Genomic DNA, 18490 nt, shown 5'->3' with positions numbered 1-18490 from the left:
GACGAAGTGAAGAGTTAACAAGCAGCTATTGTTGCTATACAAGATTGCCATGCAGCCTTCCTCGATAATTACAACATCCACGTTTGCTTTCTCCTCAATAGCTTATATAATTAAGCTAGAGAAAATAGAACAATTTTAGGTTGGTTTTTGTACCCCCTAATTATCCACATGAGATTGGATGAATAGATCTGGCCAAACTCTGTGAATTCATAAAGTGAATGTCTTAGCTATACCTGTAACTAGGTCAAATATTTCTGGTCATTAAAAGGCATCATTTATACTCAAAATAGACATTTTATTGCCTTTCTAGAATAAACATTTATTTTTTATTCCTTTAAAATAGGGTTTAAAACAAAGACCTAGAAAGTGATATCTAAATTTTGCCAAAGTTGTTGAGCAATTTTGCCAATTGGTATAACTATCGGAACTGACTACTTAAGATGCAGGACCCTATGCAAAATGAAAATATGGAGCTCTTTGTTCAAAACTTATTAAGAATTTCAACACAGCAATAGCAGAGCACTAAACCAAGTGCAGGGCCATTGTGAGCATGGGGCTCTTGTGACTGCCCAGGTTACATGCGCTTGAAGCCAGCCCTGCTGTATTAGTCTGCTAGGGCTGCCATAGCAAGGTACCACAGACTAGAAGGCCTAAGCAACAGAAATTTATTTCTCACAGTTCTGGAGAATAGAAGTCCAAGATCAAGGTGTTGGCAGGGTTCCTTTCTCCTGAGGCCTCTCTCCTTGGCTTGCAGACGGCCACCTTCTCACTGTGTCCTCACATGGCCTTCTCTCTGTGTGCTCACATCCCTGGCGTCTCCCTCTCTTCTTATAAGGACACCAGTCCTATTGGATTAGGTCCCTACCTTCATGGCCTCATTTAAGCTTAAAAAGTTCCTTAAAGGCCCTGTCTCCAAATACAGTCACATTTGGGGTTAGGGATTCAGTATACAGGTTTTGAGGGGGTACTATTCAGTCCATAACTACCCTCCTGCAAGGCCTTATCACTGGCTTATACATCAAAGCTACCATTGGTAAACAGCAGAGTAAACATGTGTAAGACCATAAGCCGAAATAAGTTTGCTTTCTAAGTCCCATGTCTACACCAGATACTCGAGTTGAACAGCAGTATAAGGTAGTAGGTCCCCGATGAGCAGTCTACACTGCCAGTGAGAGGACAGTCTAGATGATGTGCTCAAAGAAGGCACAGACAAAATGGATGAGAAGTGAGTGGGTCCTTGATACAGGATTTGGATAAGCTAAAAGGTCCAGGGACCAGGCATCAGCTAGGAAGATGATATGAATGAAAAACAGCTAATAATAATGGTGAATATGCATTGGGTGTTTATTAAGTGACAAACACTGTTCTAAGAGCTGTAATATGTTTCATTTAATCCTAATAAAAACGCTACAAGGAGTAAGTACGTTTATTAAAGGAGATGGGGCTTGTGTGGACTAAATGTGGAAGGATGGAAAGGGCCTGGCCAATGGCAGGTGTGCAATCAGTGGTGACCACTGGACCTGTTATTACATGGCTAGCCTGTGGGACAGGAATCATGTCCTGCCTTGAATTACATGCTGCCTTGCTGGCCTCATGCTGGGCGTACAATGTATTTTCCTTTTCCTCCCACAGCTGCGATTCTGATTGCAAGGTCATCGCCTCCCTGGTTCATAGTAGACAGACCTTTTCTATTTTTCATCCGACATAATCCTACAGGTAAGTGATTCTCCTCCTCCGTTTTTCGCTAGCTGTTAGTTAACTCCAGCAGCGCTGCTTTTAATCCTTGTCCCATGTGTCAACAAGTGCCAACGCTTTCAGTAATGTACCCACGCCCCTCGCAGAGAGAGGAAAATCAGGCTGTTTTTACAGAGTGTGATGGCATTTTTCAAACACAGGATTTTAGGTTTTGTTTTGTTTTGTTAACATCTCGAGAGCTCTGCAGCCCTCGAGACGTCTACTGATTTTTTTTATAAATGCAGTAGGTAAATTTTGCAGGAAGCTACCTGTCTTCAACCTTTATAAGGGCACCCTGCGGTTATGACCTGAGATTTGTTCATTCAGTCTATCTTAGCTCCATGAGTCATGGGTTCAAAGTTGGCTCTGTCCTTTAGCTTCATCTTTAAAATTAGAATAACAATAAGTCCTACCTCTTAATACAGTTAGGAAGAATACTTAAGACTGTCTTTGTGGAGACGTTGTCGTCATGTTGGTACAGAGTAGAAACTAACACAGTCTAACTTTTACTCTGCTTTTAATCAATAACGTAAGCTAATTCCTTATCCTTTTATCTCATTGCATCTTCATTGTTATAATTCGTGTGCTCCCGAGCCAAACAGTCCAATATGGGAGCCTCTAGCCACATGTGGATACTTAGCTCTTTAACTTTAATTAATTAAAATGAAATGTAATTAAAAATTCAGTGTCTTAATCACACTAGCCACATTCCAAGGGCTCAGTAGGCACATGTGACCACTGGCTACCATATTGGACGATGAAGATACACACATTCCCATCACTGCAGAAAGTTCTATTGGACAGCACTGCTTACGAGCAGTGGGTTAAACACAGCCCAGAAACCTCCCCTTAAATATACCTTCCATCTTATTTGAAAGATCGTTTTTTATAGAGTTCTGTGTTGTTTCCTTTTAATTCTCTAGGTGCTGTTTTATTCATGGGACAGATAAACAAACCCTGAAGAGTTATACAAAAGGAACCATGCAAAGCAAAGACTACTTTGCTATGAAGAAAAGACTCCTTTCCTACATCTTTCATAGTTCTGTTAAATATTTTTGTACATTACTTTCTTTTTAAAAACTAGTTCTTAGGAACAGAGACTCAATGATGCAGTGTTTCTGTTCTGGGAGGCGTTAAGGGAAAAAAGGGCAAGACGGCTGGAACACTGTACTGAGAAATGAACAGAAGGCTTCAAAATGTCTAAAAGATTCTTTAAACTACTGAGTGGTTACCTAGGTCAACAACCCTCTTGAGTATTTACTGTCCAGTTCAGGATCTTTGTTTTGTTTTGTTTATATGTGTGGCTTTTCAGAAAAAAAATTAATCAGTGTGATGGGAGGGAAAAAAGGACATTTTATGGTAGCTCTTACTTTTATATGAAAAAATATTATTGGCCTTTTAAATTTTTTTTTTTTGTCTCATCCAAAGTCTTGATAGTAAGAATTACTTTGGGGATAGAAATAGCGAAATCTCTAGGCTCTTTGTGTGTTTTTGTTGTTGTTGTTGTTTTATATAATGCATGTATTCACTAAAATAAAATTTAAAAAACTAATGTCTTGCTAGACAAGGTTTGCTGTTGTGCAGTGTGCCTGTCACTACTGTTCTGTACTCTTTGGATTTGCATTTTTGTATTTTGTACAAAGTAAAAATAAAGTGTTATGAGTAGTAGAAGAAAAAAAAAAGCCATTTCTCTGCTATTTGAAAATACAACAGAAGAAATAGCCTTTTAAAAGTACCTCAGCCTCTTCTAGTAAACCTTTGCACTTAGGCAAACAGCAAGAAACCCCTGGCCTTCCCTTCCCTGCCCTCTAAACCTAGCAATCAGACACTGTTCCCTGCCCCCGCACTCGCCAGGTTACAGATCACTCCGGAGAGCCACTGTCACAGTAAATCCACCTCTGATGTCAGCTGCGGTTCCTCAGGTGAGGGCCGAGGCGTCTCAGCAGAGGTAGGGATTTTGTAGCAAGAGTAGAAAGAAGTTACCTAGTGAACAGTGACTGTTTCTTTTTTTTTTTTTTTTTTTTTGCGGTATGCGGGCCTCTCACTGTTGTGGCCTCTCCAGTTGCGGAGCACAGGCTCCGGAGGCGCAGGCCCAGCGGCCACGGCTCACGGGCCCAGCCGCTCTGCGGCACGTGGGATCCTCCCGGACAGGGGCACGAACCCGTGTCCCCTGGATCGGCAGGCGGACCCTCAACCACCGCGCCACCAGGGAAGCCCTGACTGTTTCATTTTTGATGATAGGCCAGAGCTTTTGTTTTTTGAAATGACAAGTTTTTGGTCTTTTGTGTTTTTGGAGAACTCATCACAATTCTAATGTTACCATTTTTTATTTGCCTGGGTTTTTTTGTTTGTTTTTTTACTAATTTCCTAAAGATGGGGTAGTCTTATCTAAATCAGAATGCTTTTAAAAATATTTCTTATCTAAAAAACTTTGAACTTTTTTTTTTTAACCTATGAGCTCTGTTCGTCTCTCTTTATACATTTAAACCTCACGTTCAACTCTCCACCAGTTTGCCATTTGTAAGTTTTATTCATCAAGTGGACCGAGTTTTGCTGTTTGCAACTATTTAAGTGTGGATACCTTGGTTAACCAAGAGAGAATGGAGAAAGGGGGCAACTATTTTCCTGATTTAAGAGTAAATGCCAAAAAATTATTTTGAAGGGTTACCTGAGGCCACTTGCATTCTAGCAAACATGCTAGTATAGTTATTAATGCCTCCAAAGTAGTTTTACTGGTTTTTCCAGTTTTCTGATCCCATTCAGTTATATTATTTTGAATAGTTTAAAAAAGGCGTAGTGTTAGCAGTAATTTGAGAATTATACATTCATTCATTCGTTTATATACCTATTGGGGTACCAAGTACCAGGCGGTACAAAGACAAATATGTCCTTTCCTTAAGTGACTTGATTTTGGAAGGGAAAGAGAGAATCCTAGCCCAGCAAAGTATCTAACTATTGCAAGTGTATTTATAAGATGTGGAAGTGGGATCAAGCAGTCATTAGTCCAGGAGAGAGGATATAAAAGTGGCTGCAGGGTCAAGACTAGATCCCTGGGCTCTTGACTCCAGCACTGCTCATTCCAGAAAGGACCGGAAGAGTTTGCCTTTCAATATAGTGGCCCTGTTACATGATACAGGTAGTCTGCTCCCCAGTAAAATAATTAGTCAAATTTTACTGGCCACATTAAATTTTGAAGTATCTGGTCCCATTTCTGAATGCCTCTTCAATAGATTATAGCATTTCAAATTTATGATATACAGAACTTGGAAACATCTCATGGAAAATTCATAATATGAAGGTTCTCAGACTATATATATATATATATATATATATATATACACCCTATTTTTCATTTGATCCTCCCAACCTACTCATCTTTAGCCTTTCCTCATGTTGACCTAAAACACGTAGAATGCCAGGTGTTTCTCCAGCAAAGATGGGTTTATTTGGGATCAGCAGAGAATTACAATTCGGGGTCTGCAACTTTGGGGAGCCTCGTACAATCCACCCCCATGGCAAGAGAAGGAAATGCTTTTATAGAGGAGAAAAGAAAGTTGAGCGGCTGTGATAAACAAAGGGTTCATGGCTTCCCATTGGCTGAGTCCTTGCGGGGAAAGAAGAGGAGTCTGTCTTTTCCCTGTTGGACTCAACTGTCTTCACAGGGCGTGAGCGCTCTCCCTTCTGGTCTCCAGACTCTATAGCAGTTTCTGTTTATTAACTTTTTACACTTACCAGTCAACACCCAGATTCTGACCCTGGCTGACTCTTAGACCCTGTTTATAATCTCTGGACTTGGGGAAAAATTTCCTCTCAAATTATTATTTTTCTAAAATTCAACTTTTATCTTTTGATATACTTAGTGGGTCTGTCGGCCTTGTCTTCAAAATGATAAAGTTTATGAAAACTCCTTTACTTGAGGGAAACGAATACATTTAAAATATGGAGACTGCCACAGAAATGACACACCTGGGGTAAAAGATCATGTTTGCTGTGCTGCTGCGATCTATAGTAAGAAATATATATTTGGTCTTCATCCTCATTTCTGGCACAGAACTCCCAAAACCTTTGGAAGTTCTTAAGTGAGGAACACAAAAAAGGGGTCTTTTGTTATGTTAATAAGGTAACTTTTCCTGCTCCTAAGGATGGGGGTTGGTCACCAGGAGACCCAACCACGTGATTGGAGGGGGTTGGAACTTTTAGTCCCACCCCCCTGACCTCCTGGGACAGGGGGAGGGGCTAGGGGTTCACACCAATGGCCAAAGGTCTAATCAGTCCTATTTATGAAATGAAGCCTCTGAGAAAATCCAAAATGACGATTTGCAGAGCTTCTGGGTTGGTGAACTGAACACATGGAGATACAGGGAAAGCGGCATGCTCATTGAGAGCTCCTTGCCCTTGCCCTTCCCCCAGACCTTGCCCTATTTGTCTCTTCCATTTTGCTGTTCCTGAGTTATATCCTTTTGTAAGAAACCAGTAATCTAGTAAATAAGATGTTCCTCTGCATTGTATGAGCTGCTCTAGCCAATTCATCGAACCCAAGGAGGGGGTCATGGAAACCTCTGATTTATAGCCAGTGGGTCAGAAGCCCAGGTAACCACCTGGGCTTGCAATTGGCATCCGAGGTGGGAGGCAGTCCTACCGGCCTGAGCCCTTAACCTATGGAATCTGATGATACTCTCTCCGGGTAGATAGTGTCGGAATTGAGTTGAATTGTAGGACACCCAGCTGGTGTAGGGAAAACCCACACACACTGGAATTGGGTGTCAGAATCTTTATTTGCTATGTAGATATTTGAGCAAACAATCTACACGTGGATTAGATGTCATACTGAGTTCGTACAGGAGACAGGCTGCAATTTCCCTAAAGTAACGAAATGGTAGACTTCTGGAAAAGCTGAAGACAATGGCCAGTAAACTCACTCCTCTGACACTTAGTGAGATGGGGACTTTCAATTCTTTTTTTTAAATTTATTTTTATTTACTTACTTATTTGGGCTGCACCAGGTCTTAGTTGTGGCACACAGGCTTCTTAAGTTGCAGCATGCGAACTTTTAGTTGCGGCATGCATTCGGGATCTAGTTTCACCGACCAGGGATCGAACCCGGGCCCCCTGCATCAGGAGTTCAGAGTCTTACCCACTGGACCACCAGGGAAGTGCTGGGACTTTCAATTCTGCCTGAGACACAATGAAAACAAAGAGTAGGCACTGACCCAAATAAGTTGAAAGCGCTATGTCTTGTTGGCCTTCGAGTCTTTGTTCTAAAAAGGAAATGATGACGGGTGACCTGAAAAAAATGCCAATCATAAGAGAACTTTACAGAAAGACACAGGGAGTGGCTTTTGTACCCGCAGCTCTTTGTTTTCCTGAAAATAAAAAAACTGAAGGACACATGTGCTCCACATTAAGGGACTTAAGAAACTGAAGGAGGAAGGGCAGGGATTTGCTCAGAGCCGGCAGAGTAAATGTGGTCGGCGGTGACTGCCCGGTAGAGGTGAGGTTTGGGTGAGCTGCTGGACGACCTCTATGTCCTTGACCTCCCGTGAATGCTGAAACACACTGTGTCCTACCAAGAGTCCACTTCGGGCGGCCAAAGAGTGGACACCACCACTGGCTCCAAAGCCCTGTTTCTTTCAAGATTCCCCAAACTGCCCCTTTGACCCTCTTCCAAACCTTGAAGAAAAAAGGATGCAGATGTTGTGATTTAAAGGAGAAATTTGCTAAATGAGAAACCACTGCTCTACACGATATCAGGTATGTTGTTTGCAGATTAAATTGTTGTATATGAGGTAGTAAAATGGAAATGAGTTGTTTAATCCCTTAACGTTATACCTCTACCGTCTGCAGTTTAAAATCCCAGCTACCAAAGGTAAAGGGAAGGGTGGCAGACTTTTGTGCTTGTCCTTTCTAGACAAAAAACAATCCCAGGACCAAAACCTGAGTCCTAGTGGCAGGTTGTCTGGGGCCTAACTAATGGTCACCATTGCCAAGTTTATCTGTGGATGGTCAGCTAATTTTTGACTGTATGTGTCTTGTTAACTGTAACGTCTGCTGGTAAGTATCTCCTGGCCCTTGCTGACATGTTTTCTTGCTGTGGAGGCGCTGGTATCAATAATTTATGTAGAGGAAGTGTTATCAGAAAGTCAAGTAAACCCTTCCTCTGACTAGAAATGTCCTTCTCTAGCTGACAATGACCTGATTACTCATCTCTCCTGCAAAACTCATTAAAACAAACTCACTAGTTCACTGTGCAATTTTAATGTACAACAGATATGGTAAAATGGTGTTCTGTGAATCATCAAATTAATGGGGTTCTTCCTCAGTTGAAGGGGGAATAAGCCAATGTATTTAATTTTCTCAATCATTTTTCTCTCAGAAAATTTTCTTAAAACCCTTAGTCTTCTGGTATCGGTGAGCACTAACAGGCAGCCGGATCATGGAACAGGAGCAAATGAGCGTTGAGTGGAAAGCACAGACAGCTTTCTTTTTTCAGGAGCGTGTGTGCTTGTGATTATGATTTTTGACTGCATGAATTTTCTCCTGGAAAAATTGTTCTCTGTTTGCAAGATGCAATTCAATCTAGCCATCAGTCTTGGTATCCTACAGAGAGAACTGTGGCTTTCAAGTGCTCTGATAGTCAACCAAAGTTGCGAACCATAGCTCTAGGGTCTAGCAACAATGGTGGAGGGCTTTACCAACTGAGAGAAGACTCAGGGGTCTGCTGAGGGGAAGAGAAAAAGCGGGCTTAAGGATGCAGATGTGGGCAGCATGGGGCCACCCTCAGCTGGGGAAAGTTGTGAGCTGGACCACACCCCACCCCCACCCCCACCCCCCCCCCCCGTGAGAAGAATGTCCACATCTGGTTTTATGAAGTGTCAAGATCGACAGTGAGATTCCCTTGCCTCTGCAGTGCATTTTCTGCCATCATAAAAAGAGGGGGAAAAAAGTCTTTTCAAAGTTTTATCCATGGCAGCCCTGCAATTTTCCCTTTCCAGTAAAGATAAAAGAGCTCAAACATCCATACCTTGGCATCAGAAATGAATTGTTCATACATGAAACTCTTAACTTTACGTCCTGAGGGGAGAGGTAAACTAGCTTCTGCAGAAATAGTCATAAAATATTATAGCCGTAAGGGGCCTAGAAAAGTCATGTTTCACTGTAATCAAATGTAATCAGTCTTTCCTGTATAAGGAGAAAATGGTGTTCCCCATAATAGCGCTTTATATATTACGTCACTGAAAGTAGGGTTAGAGCACCACCTTGTGGCCAAAATCTAACACATGCTGAACACAAAAAGCTGCATTTGTTCCATTCTTACTTGGGATAATAGTTTACTAGTTTCTAGTAATACTTTCTCATGGCCATATAAAACACTTTTGAGAATAATATGCCCTATTTTACATATGTATATAATAAAAACATAATATGAACTAAAAAGAATAAGCCTTGTATAATTGAGTCTGTAGATATCAATCTTAACATTTTTGGCTAAGGAATCTTTTTGGAGCAATTGTATTTTGGGCTTAGGAAACTGGAGGGTGGGAGAGAGTGTCAGAATTTCAAAGCAAATGACTTTAAATGTCTGTCTCTGCTGCCAAGGTTAAGCATCAGTGCTTTTATATCCCACCAACTTCCTATGGTCATTAACGACTGTCTTCTCAACATGGATTAGACTTTAGTCAAACAGGAGTTCTCCGAATCGTCACTGAATGCTCTTGGGTACAAACCCCCTTTGGCAACACCCTCAGACCCACGTGTTCCTCTTGCCCACACATCAAACTTATGCAATATTTATTCTCATACAGCAAATTAAGTAATTGTCCAGGTTGGTTCCAAGTTTCAAGCTATTTCACACAGAAGTGTTTCAAAAGCATATTATTTGTTTTCTGTGTTCTAGTCCATCATGTTTTAATGGGTGCTTTTAAGAGGTGTAACTTAATTTAGGTTCTAAGACTTTAGAATTGTGTTGAAATCATTCTTTTTCAAGGCATTTGGATCTCTTGCAAAGCAGTTTTCATGAACTAGAGCTAGATTTGCTCCACATGTTAATCTAAAAGCATTCAAGTTTAGAAGCTTGAAAACCTGAGGATAGTTCCCCTCCAACCTTGTAGATTAAGGTCCTACAAACTACCCTCAACAGAAGTATCAGCACAAATTTATGGGGGAAAAAAAAGGATTTTACTGAGTTTGCTACTGAGTTCTCCCGACTTTTCAAAAAAATATTCGACTAAAATAAAATTAGAACACTGCTCTAGCTGGAATCTGACATTTTGCACATGCTGGATGACTAAGTGGTTGGAGGACATGTACCATCTTTTGCGTCCCAGAAACTTTCTATAATCTCTTTCCTCCTATGGTGTCAATGAGATGCTTCTCAAGTCAGGTTTACTTGTCATGGATGATACGCATAAGAGTAGCATTTTACTACTGGATTTGGTCCTCTATCCCTGTGTTGAATTATTAGGAGTTGCAGTTACTCTCAAAAGAAAGGTGAAATAGTTTACATTTAGCCTACTAATTCTGCCAACTAGGTCATTCTCAAACGTCCCTCCAAATGCAGTCTCTGTGTTAGCTGTCATAGCTGTGAGCCTTCTTACATAAAACATTAAGTCCACTTTCCTAACCAGTCTCAGGAAAGGAGTTTCAAAGATCCTTCATCTTCCCTTATAAAAAAGATTTCATGGCAAAAGTGCTATCAGTTTAAACATTTTACCACTTTTCTATTCTCAACTCCCACTTTTCTTGTTAACCTCTGGGAGTGACTACTGGCAGACTGAAACTAAAAATTATTACTGTTGCCAAAAAGTTGAAAAGAAATAAATCAAAGGGAATTTGCAGGATTACTGAATTGAACACAAAGGATTAAAGAACCAGAAGGACACACTCTTAAGATTTGTCCTCTACTGAATTAAACGTGTTATAATACTTAGAAGAGTGCTTGGTACATGGTAGGTATGATGATGATTATGGAATACTAATTGATAAATACATACCCTATTTTTCCATTAGCTTCAACATTTTAAGCTGCTTTTGATTTCTGTTTTATTTTAAAAGCATAAAACGTATGTTCCCTGCCATTCGTTTTATAGCTATTGAATAACTATGAAGTTAATTAGTATACAGAATTTTAAACCTAGACAGAATCTAGAGTTCATGTAAATGCCTAATTATTATAATCAGCCCCTTACATTTCTAAAGGTTAAGAGTTGTAAAATTACTTTTTAGCTAAAGTCATACTAGGGAGGCAAAGTTCACTAACCTGGGTATAGCAAATTAAGCTACAATGAAACACTTAAAGAGTAACTTTTTTATTGGCATTACAGCAAACTTCACATAAAATATATATTCAAATTATGATACTTCAAAGCTAGAAGGGAATAAAATACACCTAACTGTACAAGTTAAATATTTACAATAATAAAATCAAGAACTTTAGTTAAAATTTATCAGAAAAATAACAAAAAAGACTTTTGACAAAACAAAAGTGATTAAAAAGAAAAGTGACCTGATAAATATCAAAACTTGTTTAATTTTAGGAACTCAGTATAAGGAATAAGATATATTTCTTTACAATTTAAAAAATGTCCGGCTTTGGATGTCTTTTGACATTTGTCTCGCTGTTTTGCTTACAAATTTCAGGCTGCCACATCTCTGGCTGGCTAGCTGGCAGTGATGGCCTTTTCTGCTCTCACATGTTCTTTGGGCTTGGAATAGTCCCAGGGCCGGCGATTCTCGGTGAACCCGTAGAGCTTCCTAAGTGCCACTCGAGCAGCTTCTTCTTCTGCAACCATTACTGTCTCCCCAGGTCCTTCTGCGATCAACTTTTTATCACTAGGAAAAAAACCCAACAGTAGCCTAAAATTACATGGTGCATCATAAAACAAAGTGCACAAATCAGTTTTGCCTGATCTAATTTTGGCAACAATATTCACCAGAAGTAACAGAAATACTGCGCTTTTTTTTCTTTCTACCATCAGTGTACGAACTGCTGATAAAGGATGTGTTTAAAGCTCGCCAATCTGATAAGCAAGAGTATCTCATTTTGCTTTGCACTTCGATTAAAACTAAAGAAGAAACTTCTTAAAACATTATCAGTTTTCTCCTTTGTGATGTCTTCCATTGCTTTCTACCTATAAAGTCCTACATCACATAAAGATCAGAAAAATATTTACCTAAATTTTAGTTACCTTAGATATTCACAGTTTACATTTAACACTTCAATCCACCTGAAATCAATTTGAGGCAGGTCAACTGTTACTAAGAAACCAAAAATGTTCTCAGCATGGGTGAATTATACATTTTTGGTGGACAACGTTTAGTTTCTTTTCTTTCCCAGTTCTAGGCTCAATTGAAGCTGTTACAAGTGTGGATTGCAGTTAAATCTGTAATACTTATGAGTCAAAATTTTTTTACAGAAATATTTATATTAGCAGATACTCCATGAAATTCTACAGTGAATAGTTGGTTAACAAAAGCTACTATGCAGGAAAGGAAGTAGTGACTAGATAACCATGGGAATGAGATTTTTAAAAAACCTTTTAATGCAATTAGAGGTTATAATAAGAAATTGTGAAAAGTCAGTTAAGGCTTCTGATCAATATTATGAAGTTAAGATTAAAATTTTACTCACCAGTATAAGCCAACAAAATACACAGGCAAAGCTGTGGTGCTTCCAGACTGCCGAGTAAGTCTAGATTCGGGAGCTGAAATATTCCTTTTCTTCAATTCTTCTACCAGTAGCCCCATGGGGTTTATTATCTTCCAAATCTCAAAGAGTTCTTTTCCAGTCATTTGAGTAATTAAGAAGTCCTGCATATAAAAAATACAATTGATACATTTAAATTAGTATAAAGAAAATAAGGACCATAATTCAAAGTACATTTTTTATAGAAATTTAAAAATTTAACAGGATTAAGAGGTAAGAACTACCATGTATAAAATAAATAAACCACAAGGATATATTGTATGGCACAGGGAATATAGTCAATATTTTATAATAACTTTAAGTGGAGTATAAGCTATAAAAATATTGAATCACTATATTGCACACCTGAAATTAATACTGTAAATCAAAATAAACAAGTAAATGCACATTTGATCATGAAGATCTCCTACCTAGAGCTTCTCCAGCTGTCTCCACATCAGCCTTTACTAGACCATCAAATACAGACTCCTCAGCATGGCTAAAAACAGTGCTGTTCAAATTCTGGGGTGCTTAAGGATCAGCTGGAGACCTAGTTAAAGCAGATTCCTAGGCCACACTCCCAAGGATACTCATTAGCAGTCCGAGGTGTTGCCTGAGAGTCTGCATTTCTAGCACGTTCTCAGTGATGGTCATACTGATGCACAGTTTCAAAAGATCTTCCCCACACTGGCTCTAAAAGGTCCAGACCCATCTCCCATTTCCCCAGATACAAAATGATCTGACCACACAAAATTACTTGTAGGTCCTAGAGCAGAAGCTCATCCTCAAGGTTTCTTCCTGGAATGACCTTCTTGGGGCAGGTGTCAGTTCCGTAAAGCTTCCCCAGCCCTGCCAGAGTTAGCTGTTGCCTCCTGAGCTCCCTCTCCTCCTTACAATAAGTGGGAGCACCGCCCACATTCCACTCTACCTCTAATGAGCTGTGAGTAGGACCCTGAAGGCAAGGATCGAATGCTACTAAGCTCGGGCTTCAGTGCTCAGCACAGTGCCCGGCACACAGCAGACAATAAACATTAGGTGGACACATGGATGAAATAAGACAACTCAAACCTGTCAGTTCTACTATGGAAGGCAGCTACGCTCACCACTATATCACCAATGCAGTCAGTTCTACTATGGGAGATATCAAAGCTCTTGACTTAGACATGGCTATCTGAATTATCTGACTCTTACTAGGATCTACAACTGTAACTGTCAACAGAGGCACTAAAATATGGTAAACAAGTATTTCCAAAATGGTCTCATGACTACCCTGTGAAAATTTCAAAAAGGTGACTGAACACTAGGCAGTTCTAGCCTCTACATAAGCTATAGTGATAGGGAGAGAATGGAAATCAAGGGAAGATTTTGTCAGGATTTCTTTAGGAAAAGCTATTTAATTGCAGGGGGAGGAAGGGGCAGGAGAGGCTTCCCTTTTCACCTTAAGCCTGGAGGGCTTCAAAGGGTCCCCTGGCTTCTGAATCTGAGGCAAGTGATGTTCAGTCAACGGGCAGCCAACACACACGCCTGCTCAACAGGCTGGCAGAAGCTGCCTGCAGTGGTGGGGTGGAGTCTGCACCTGATCTCAGAGGGACACAAATACTTAAGGCCTGACAGGGAACTCACAGAAGGGATGTCTTTTTGGGAGGAATTCCACCCAGGAAACTAGAAGCTGACAGCCAACACCCACGTAAAGGAACCTGGTTACAAGGTTCCAGCAGGGAACAAAATGCTCACTAGAGTCTGTTTTAAACACTGATCAGGCTCAGAAAGCACTAAACCAGTTTACAGACATCAAGTAAATATCTTCTGCTTTCCTTCTTTCCCTCAGCTCCCACTCCAGAGGGGTCACTTAACATACCTGCTTCCCAAAGGCAAACAGGTAGTCTACCTATTATAAGCCCTGGCTGGGGAAGGAGGAAGACAGGTCTCATCTATGAACGAAGTCTGAGTGTTGGTCAACACAGGTATCCTTCTTGATCAAAATGATCAGTGTCAAAACTACATAAATAGATTCCAACAGTAAGGGATGCTGGTTTAAAACACGTGAGGTTCAAAGGTCTGAATCAAGACTGCTTTTGTGAATTGAAGTGACTGCCTGGACTATGCATTATGTAAGAAAGACCAAAAACTCATGTTTTCATCCAAAAGCAAAGGATGAAACTTCTCCCAGTTAACAATTCTAAAAGGACAGTGGAGTTAAGTCATACCAATTATTTATTATTTTAATTAGCCAAGCTACTGGCTAACAAGGAGTTAAGTATACATCATAGGGACTCAGAAATCCAAGACTTTATCACTTTAGAAGAACAGAACAGCAGCTAGTACTTAAGCATGGAGCTCCCTAACCATACTAGCCCCTCCAATAGTGTTCTTGGGACTCATTCATTCACTAAACATCTACTGAGCATCTACCATGTAGGCACTACCCTTGTACCTGAGGATGTAAAGCTAAAGACATGGCTTGCAGTGCTTACGAACTCACAACCCAGAATTTAGTATTCACCTCTGATGCTGTCCTCAGTAAGAGACAACTGGAATAATTAAGACACTACCATAAAAAAGCTTTAGGTCTTTCTCAGTTTGGGCAGGGAGAAAAACTCACACGTAACCTGCCAAGGTTATAGAGCAAGGACATTAAGTATAAAAAGAAATTTTTCTTTCTGTCTACCTCAAGCATGTCCCAGAGTGTGCAATTAACAATCACCTACCCTGATGAAAAGTGCAGTCCTCTCAGGTCCGCTGCTCTGTAACAGGACTCCAATCACTGCAAAGAAAGTCTGCCTTAACACAGCTGGGGGGACTGGGAATTCTGCACTCAACGTTAACTGCTCCACTGCCAAGTTTCTAGCTACATGACACACAACTTCCTCACTGGTGAGAAAGTCAACTAGACTTTTAACGCCTTCAGTGGGTAAGTCTGAGAATGCGTCCTCAAAAAATTGTGTGAGGCAAGTTTGTGAAAAAGATGTCCCTTGTTCAGATAGTTCTTGATTATCTTTAAGGTTCAGAAGAACAGCTTCTTTCTCTATTCCAAGTTTTTGGCGTTTGGCCTCCTCACTTTTAATATAGCAGCTATTAACAAATGCAGTTTTGAGAAGATCTAAGGAAAAGGTTTCCTGTAACCGATGGCCAAATGCTTGCATTTCAGCATGGTAATCCCAGTTGGGCTTCTCTGAACTGAAAATGTAAAACAGAAGATAGATGGTAAAGAGAACAACAAGATGTTACTATGATGCAAACATTTTTCATTGTGATGCAATTTTATTAATTATATAAAGGAGATTTAAAAATACTGAGTTTCATTTAAATTCCAGACTCTGATTTTCTGAAAATTAAAACTTATGTCACGTGATTGCTTGTGTTTCTTTGCCAGATTAATTCTCCCTTTGAGTCAAATGCCACATCAAAGTGGTTCTTCAACATCAGAGACTAAGCCATTATCCTAACTTTTAGGTTCTTTACTTCTGCTCTAAATGGGACTACGCTTCATACTTAGATATGAAATACAAATTATAATTTCATAGGGTCAACCCATAAACAGTAAGTATATTATATTTATCTTGTATTTTATTATTTTAAGTTTTGAAAACAACCATTTAAATTAGCAATTAAATAATCTAGTATCAATATTACAAATAGGTTAAAAGTTCATAATCATTCTCAAGAATTATTAATAGGTCTTTTTAAAAATAAAGACAATAAATCGAAAATAAAACTCTTTTAAGTAAAAAAGTGCAGCAAAGTATAAAGATATGGGCTGTAAGTCATACGATGTATATAATCTATACAATCCATAAAGTTTCTTCCAACTATAAAAACCTAAAGTGACTAACCTCACAATAATCAAATGTGAATTAAGAAGAAACATTATTTTATTTTTCTTTTTAGAAAGAACTTAATATTCTGTGTGGAAAGTATACAGGACTATGAACACGTATACACCTCCTAGTAGGTGTATAAACCTGATCAACCTTTTTTTTTAGAGGGCAACATTAAAGTACCTATCAAATTTTCATACTAAATTTCCAAAACAGTAATAACTTCAAAGCTGTTACATCGATGTAACTAACAGGTGTACACTGTTTCATCGGTTGTAATAGCAACAGTATGGAAATCAAACAACCATAAATGGAGTCATAAAAGAGTGCGGTGCATCAACCTGTACAGCCACAACTACATGTCAAAGACACGTTATTAAAGATAAAAAGGTGCAAAACCTCATGCATAGTAGGGTCTTTTTTGAAGCTATAAAGACCTGCGTCTATTCCTACCAGATTTTCTATTACTGGAACAAGATTAATTTCGGCAGAAACCTAAAGCCAAACCGTTTTCCTTTTTCTCTGGACAGTGGACTTGTGATTGTGTAATTTTTTCTTGCCCTAAATCGCAATACTGTAGAGTGCTTTCTTCCCTCTTGTCCGTACCCAAAGAATTCGCAGACATCATCACAAAGCAGGGGCTACAACACCCAAGCCCAGATAAAGATAACCCTCCAGCCGGCCTCATTTCTCACAACTTTTCCACAACTTTCGGATTCTAAATGGGAGTTCCGAAAGCGTCGGGGGCAGCCACGCGCCCAACCCCTTAGCAGAAATCCATCATTCCCTTTGCCTCGGCCACGCATCCACGTCCCGCGGGTGTCCCTATCGCACAACTAGGGTCAAGCCAGGAGCGCACTAGCAATGAGCAATCCTTCCCGCCGCCGGGCCGAAGCTGCGGGGAGGGGAGGCCAAGGTCCCCAACCGCCAGCCCTACCCCGTCCTGAGGCGGCTCCTACCGGCGCACGGGCGGCGGCGGGCACCGAAGCAGGCGCCACCGCTCTAACTCCTTCTGGAAGCGGAAGGCGGCGCGGAATGCCTTCTTCACTCCCCGAATCGGCGGGGCGAGAACAGGTACGGCCGGTGTCAGGAGGCATCGAGGCCTCCACAACAGCAGCCTCACCAACCCGGACGCCATCGCGCAGAAGAAAGCGATGGACGGCGGAAGGAAGAAGGTCGGCCCAGCGTCGCGGTAACGCAGTTCGCCCGGAACCGGGGTAGGAGAGCGAGGTCGGGGCGGAGCCAGCGCGCGGCGGGTGGGGCGACTGGGCTGCTTTAGTGCGCATGCGCAAACGTTGGTGTTTTTTGCGCGCCTGGGAATTTATCTTGGGGGAGCAGGGCCTGCTGGGTATTTGGGTGCAGGAATTTCTGGAAAAGTTTCTTCATCCTGTCAGTTGCTCTCGTTCCTTCCGTTCTAATTAAAGTAAAACAAAAAAGTTGTTTCACGTTTAAAGAAAACACTTAAATTCTCAAAAAAAGAAAACACTTCTTACCAACCTGTCTTAGCCACTATTTATGAGAAAATATTTACCTGGCATGTCTCCAGAAGCCTTCGTTTTAGGACCCCTATACTAAAACATATTGATTTATCCAAAATAAACATTTTTATTTAAAAACTAAGTACAAACTTTTTTACAGCAAAAAAAAAAAAGGGGGAAAGCATGGAAAAAACTACACCAAGATGGGAACAGTGGACTTATGTCTTTTTTTAATCTTTCACTTTTTAGCAATATCATCATATTGCTTTCTTATCAAACTGTAATTATATATTTTAAATTTAATATTAAATCACAAGGGAAATCTTGTCTGAATTACCAAATTTTGAGTTGGGTGCAGAACATCTAGATGTTGAAAGGGGCACCTCTTTCTGTGGTGTCTCTACTTGTTAATGGCGTTAAAATCCCTCCTCACCCAGATTGGGCTCCTATGTCTTCAGTTGTTCCTTTTTCCACAAACACCCTCTTTTGTCTAGTTGCCAAGTCTTTTTTCAGTTTAGACTGAAAGCAGCTACCTGATGGCTTAGGCTACCTCTCTCCCAGGTTATTGTAATCAGCCTTCATTGTAATCCGTCTTTTACCTTCCTCTCTTCCCTTGCACATCTCACCTACACATCTCACCTACATTCATCTCCCTGAAACACAGACCCAAACATGTTACTACTTAGCTCAAGAATCTCTGATGTTAGGATCTGGCAAAGATTCTCCCTTGACCAAAGTTCAGTCAGGCTGCTGTAAGCCCTCTCCTCAAAAAGGCTTTG

General features: G+C 40.4%; 2 protein-coding genes across 4 annotated transcripts in view; one reads left to right on the top strand and one right to left on the bottom strand.

Moving 5' to 3' along the window:
• The window catches only part of SERPINE2 (serpin family E member 2), a 73434-nt gene extending 70018 nt beyond the window's left edge, over nt 1–3416 (top strand). For all 3 annotated transcript variants that reach the window (XM_033426603.2, XM_033426613.2, XM_004262644.4), the window contains exons 8-9: nt 1633–1716; nt 2658–3416. In XM_033426603.2, the coding sequence (XP_033282494.1) occupies nt 1633–1716; nt 2658–2695 (122 nt within the window). In that variant the 3' untranslated portion in view covers nt 2696–3416. The remainder of the gene's footprint in view (nt 1–1632; nt 1717–2657) is intronic.
• A 7607-nt stretch (nt 3417–11023) lies between these two features.
• Nucleotides 11024–17416, bottom strand: MRPL44 (mitochondrial ribosomal protein L44). Its single transcript, XM_004262645.3, has 4 exons — nt 17193–17416; nt 15124–15592; nt 12362–12540; nt 11024–11562 (listed from the first exon to the last, which is right to left on the bottom strand). Exons 1-4 carry the CDS (start codon nt 17369–17371, stop codon nt 11391–11393), a joined length of 999 nt encoding a protein of 332 aa, XP_004262693.1. The 5' UTR covers nt 17372–17416; the 3' UTR covers nt 11024–11390.
• Between the last annotated feature and the right edge of the window lie 1074 nt (nt 17417–18490).

The sequence above is a fragment of the Orcinus orca genome, chromosome 7, assembly GCF_937001465.1.
Source record: "Orcinus orca chromosome 7, mOrcOrc1.1, whole genome shotgun sequence".
Taxonomy (NCBI): Eukaryota; Metazoa; Chordata; class Mammalia; order Artiodactyla; family Delphinidae; genus Orcinus; species Orcinus orca.
This window is presented reverse-complemented; position numbering and strand designations above follow the sequence as displayed.

Excerpts from the sequence above, each read along its gene's own strand:
- MRPL44 (XM_004262645.3), bottom strand. The coding sequence starts at position 17,371 with ATGGCGTCCGGGTTGGTGAGGCTGCTGTTGTGGAGGCCTCGATGCCTC. Across the intron at positions 15,593-17,192 it reads CCGCCGCCGCCCGTGCGCCG|TTCAGAGAAGCCCAACTGGG; the intron begins GTAGGAGCCGCC and ends TTACATTTTCAG. Across the intron at positions 11,563-12,361 it reads TATTTTGTTGGCTTATACTG|TGATAAAAAGTTGATCGCAG; the intron begins GTGAGTAAAATT and ends TTTTTTTCCTAG.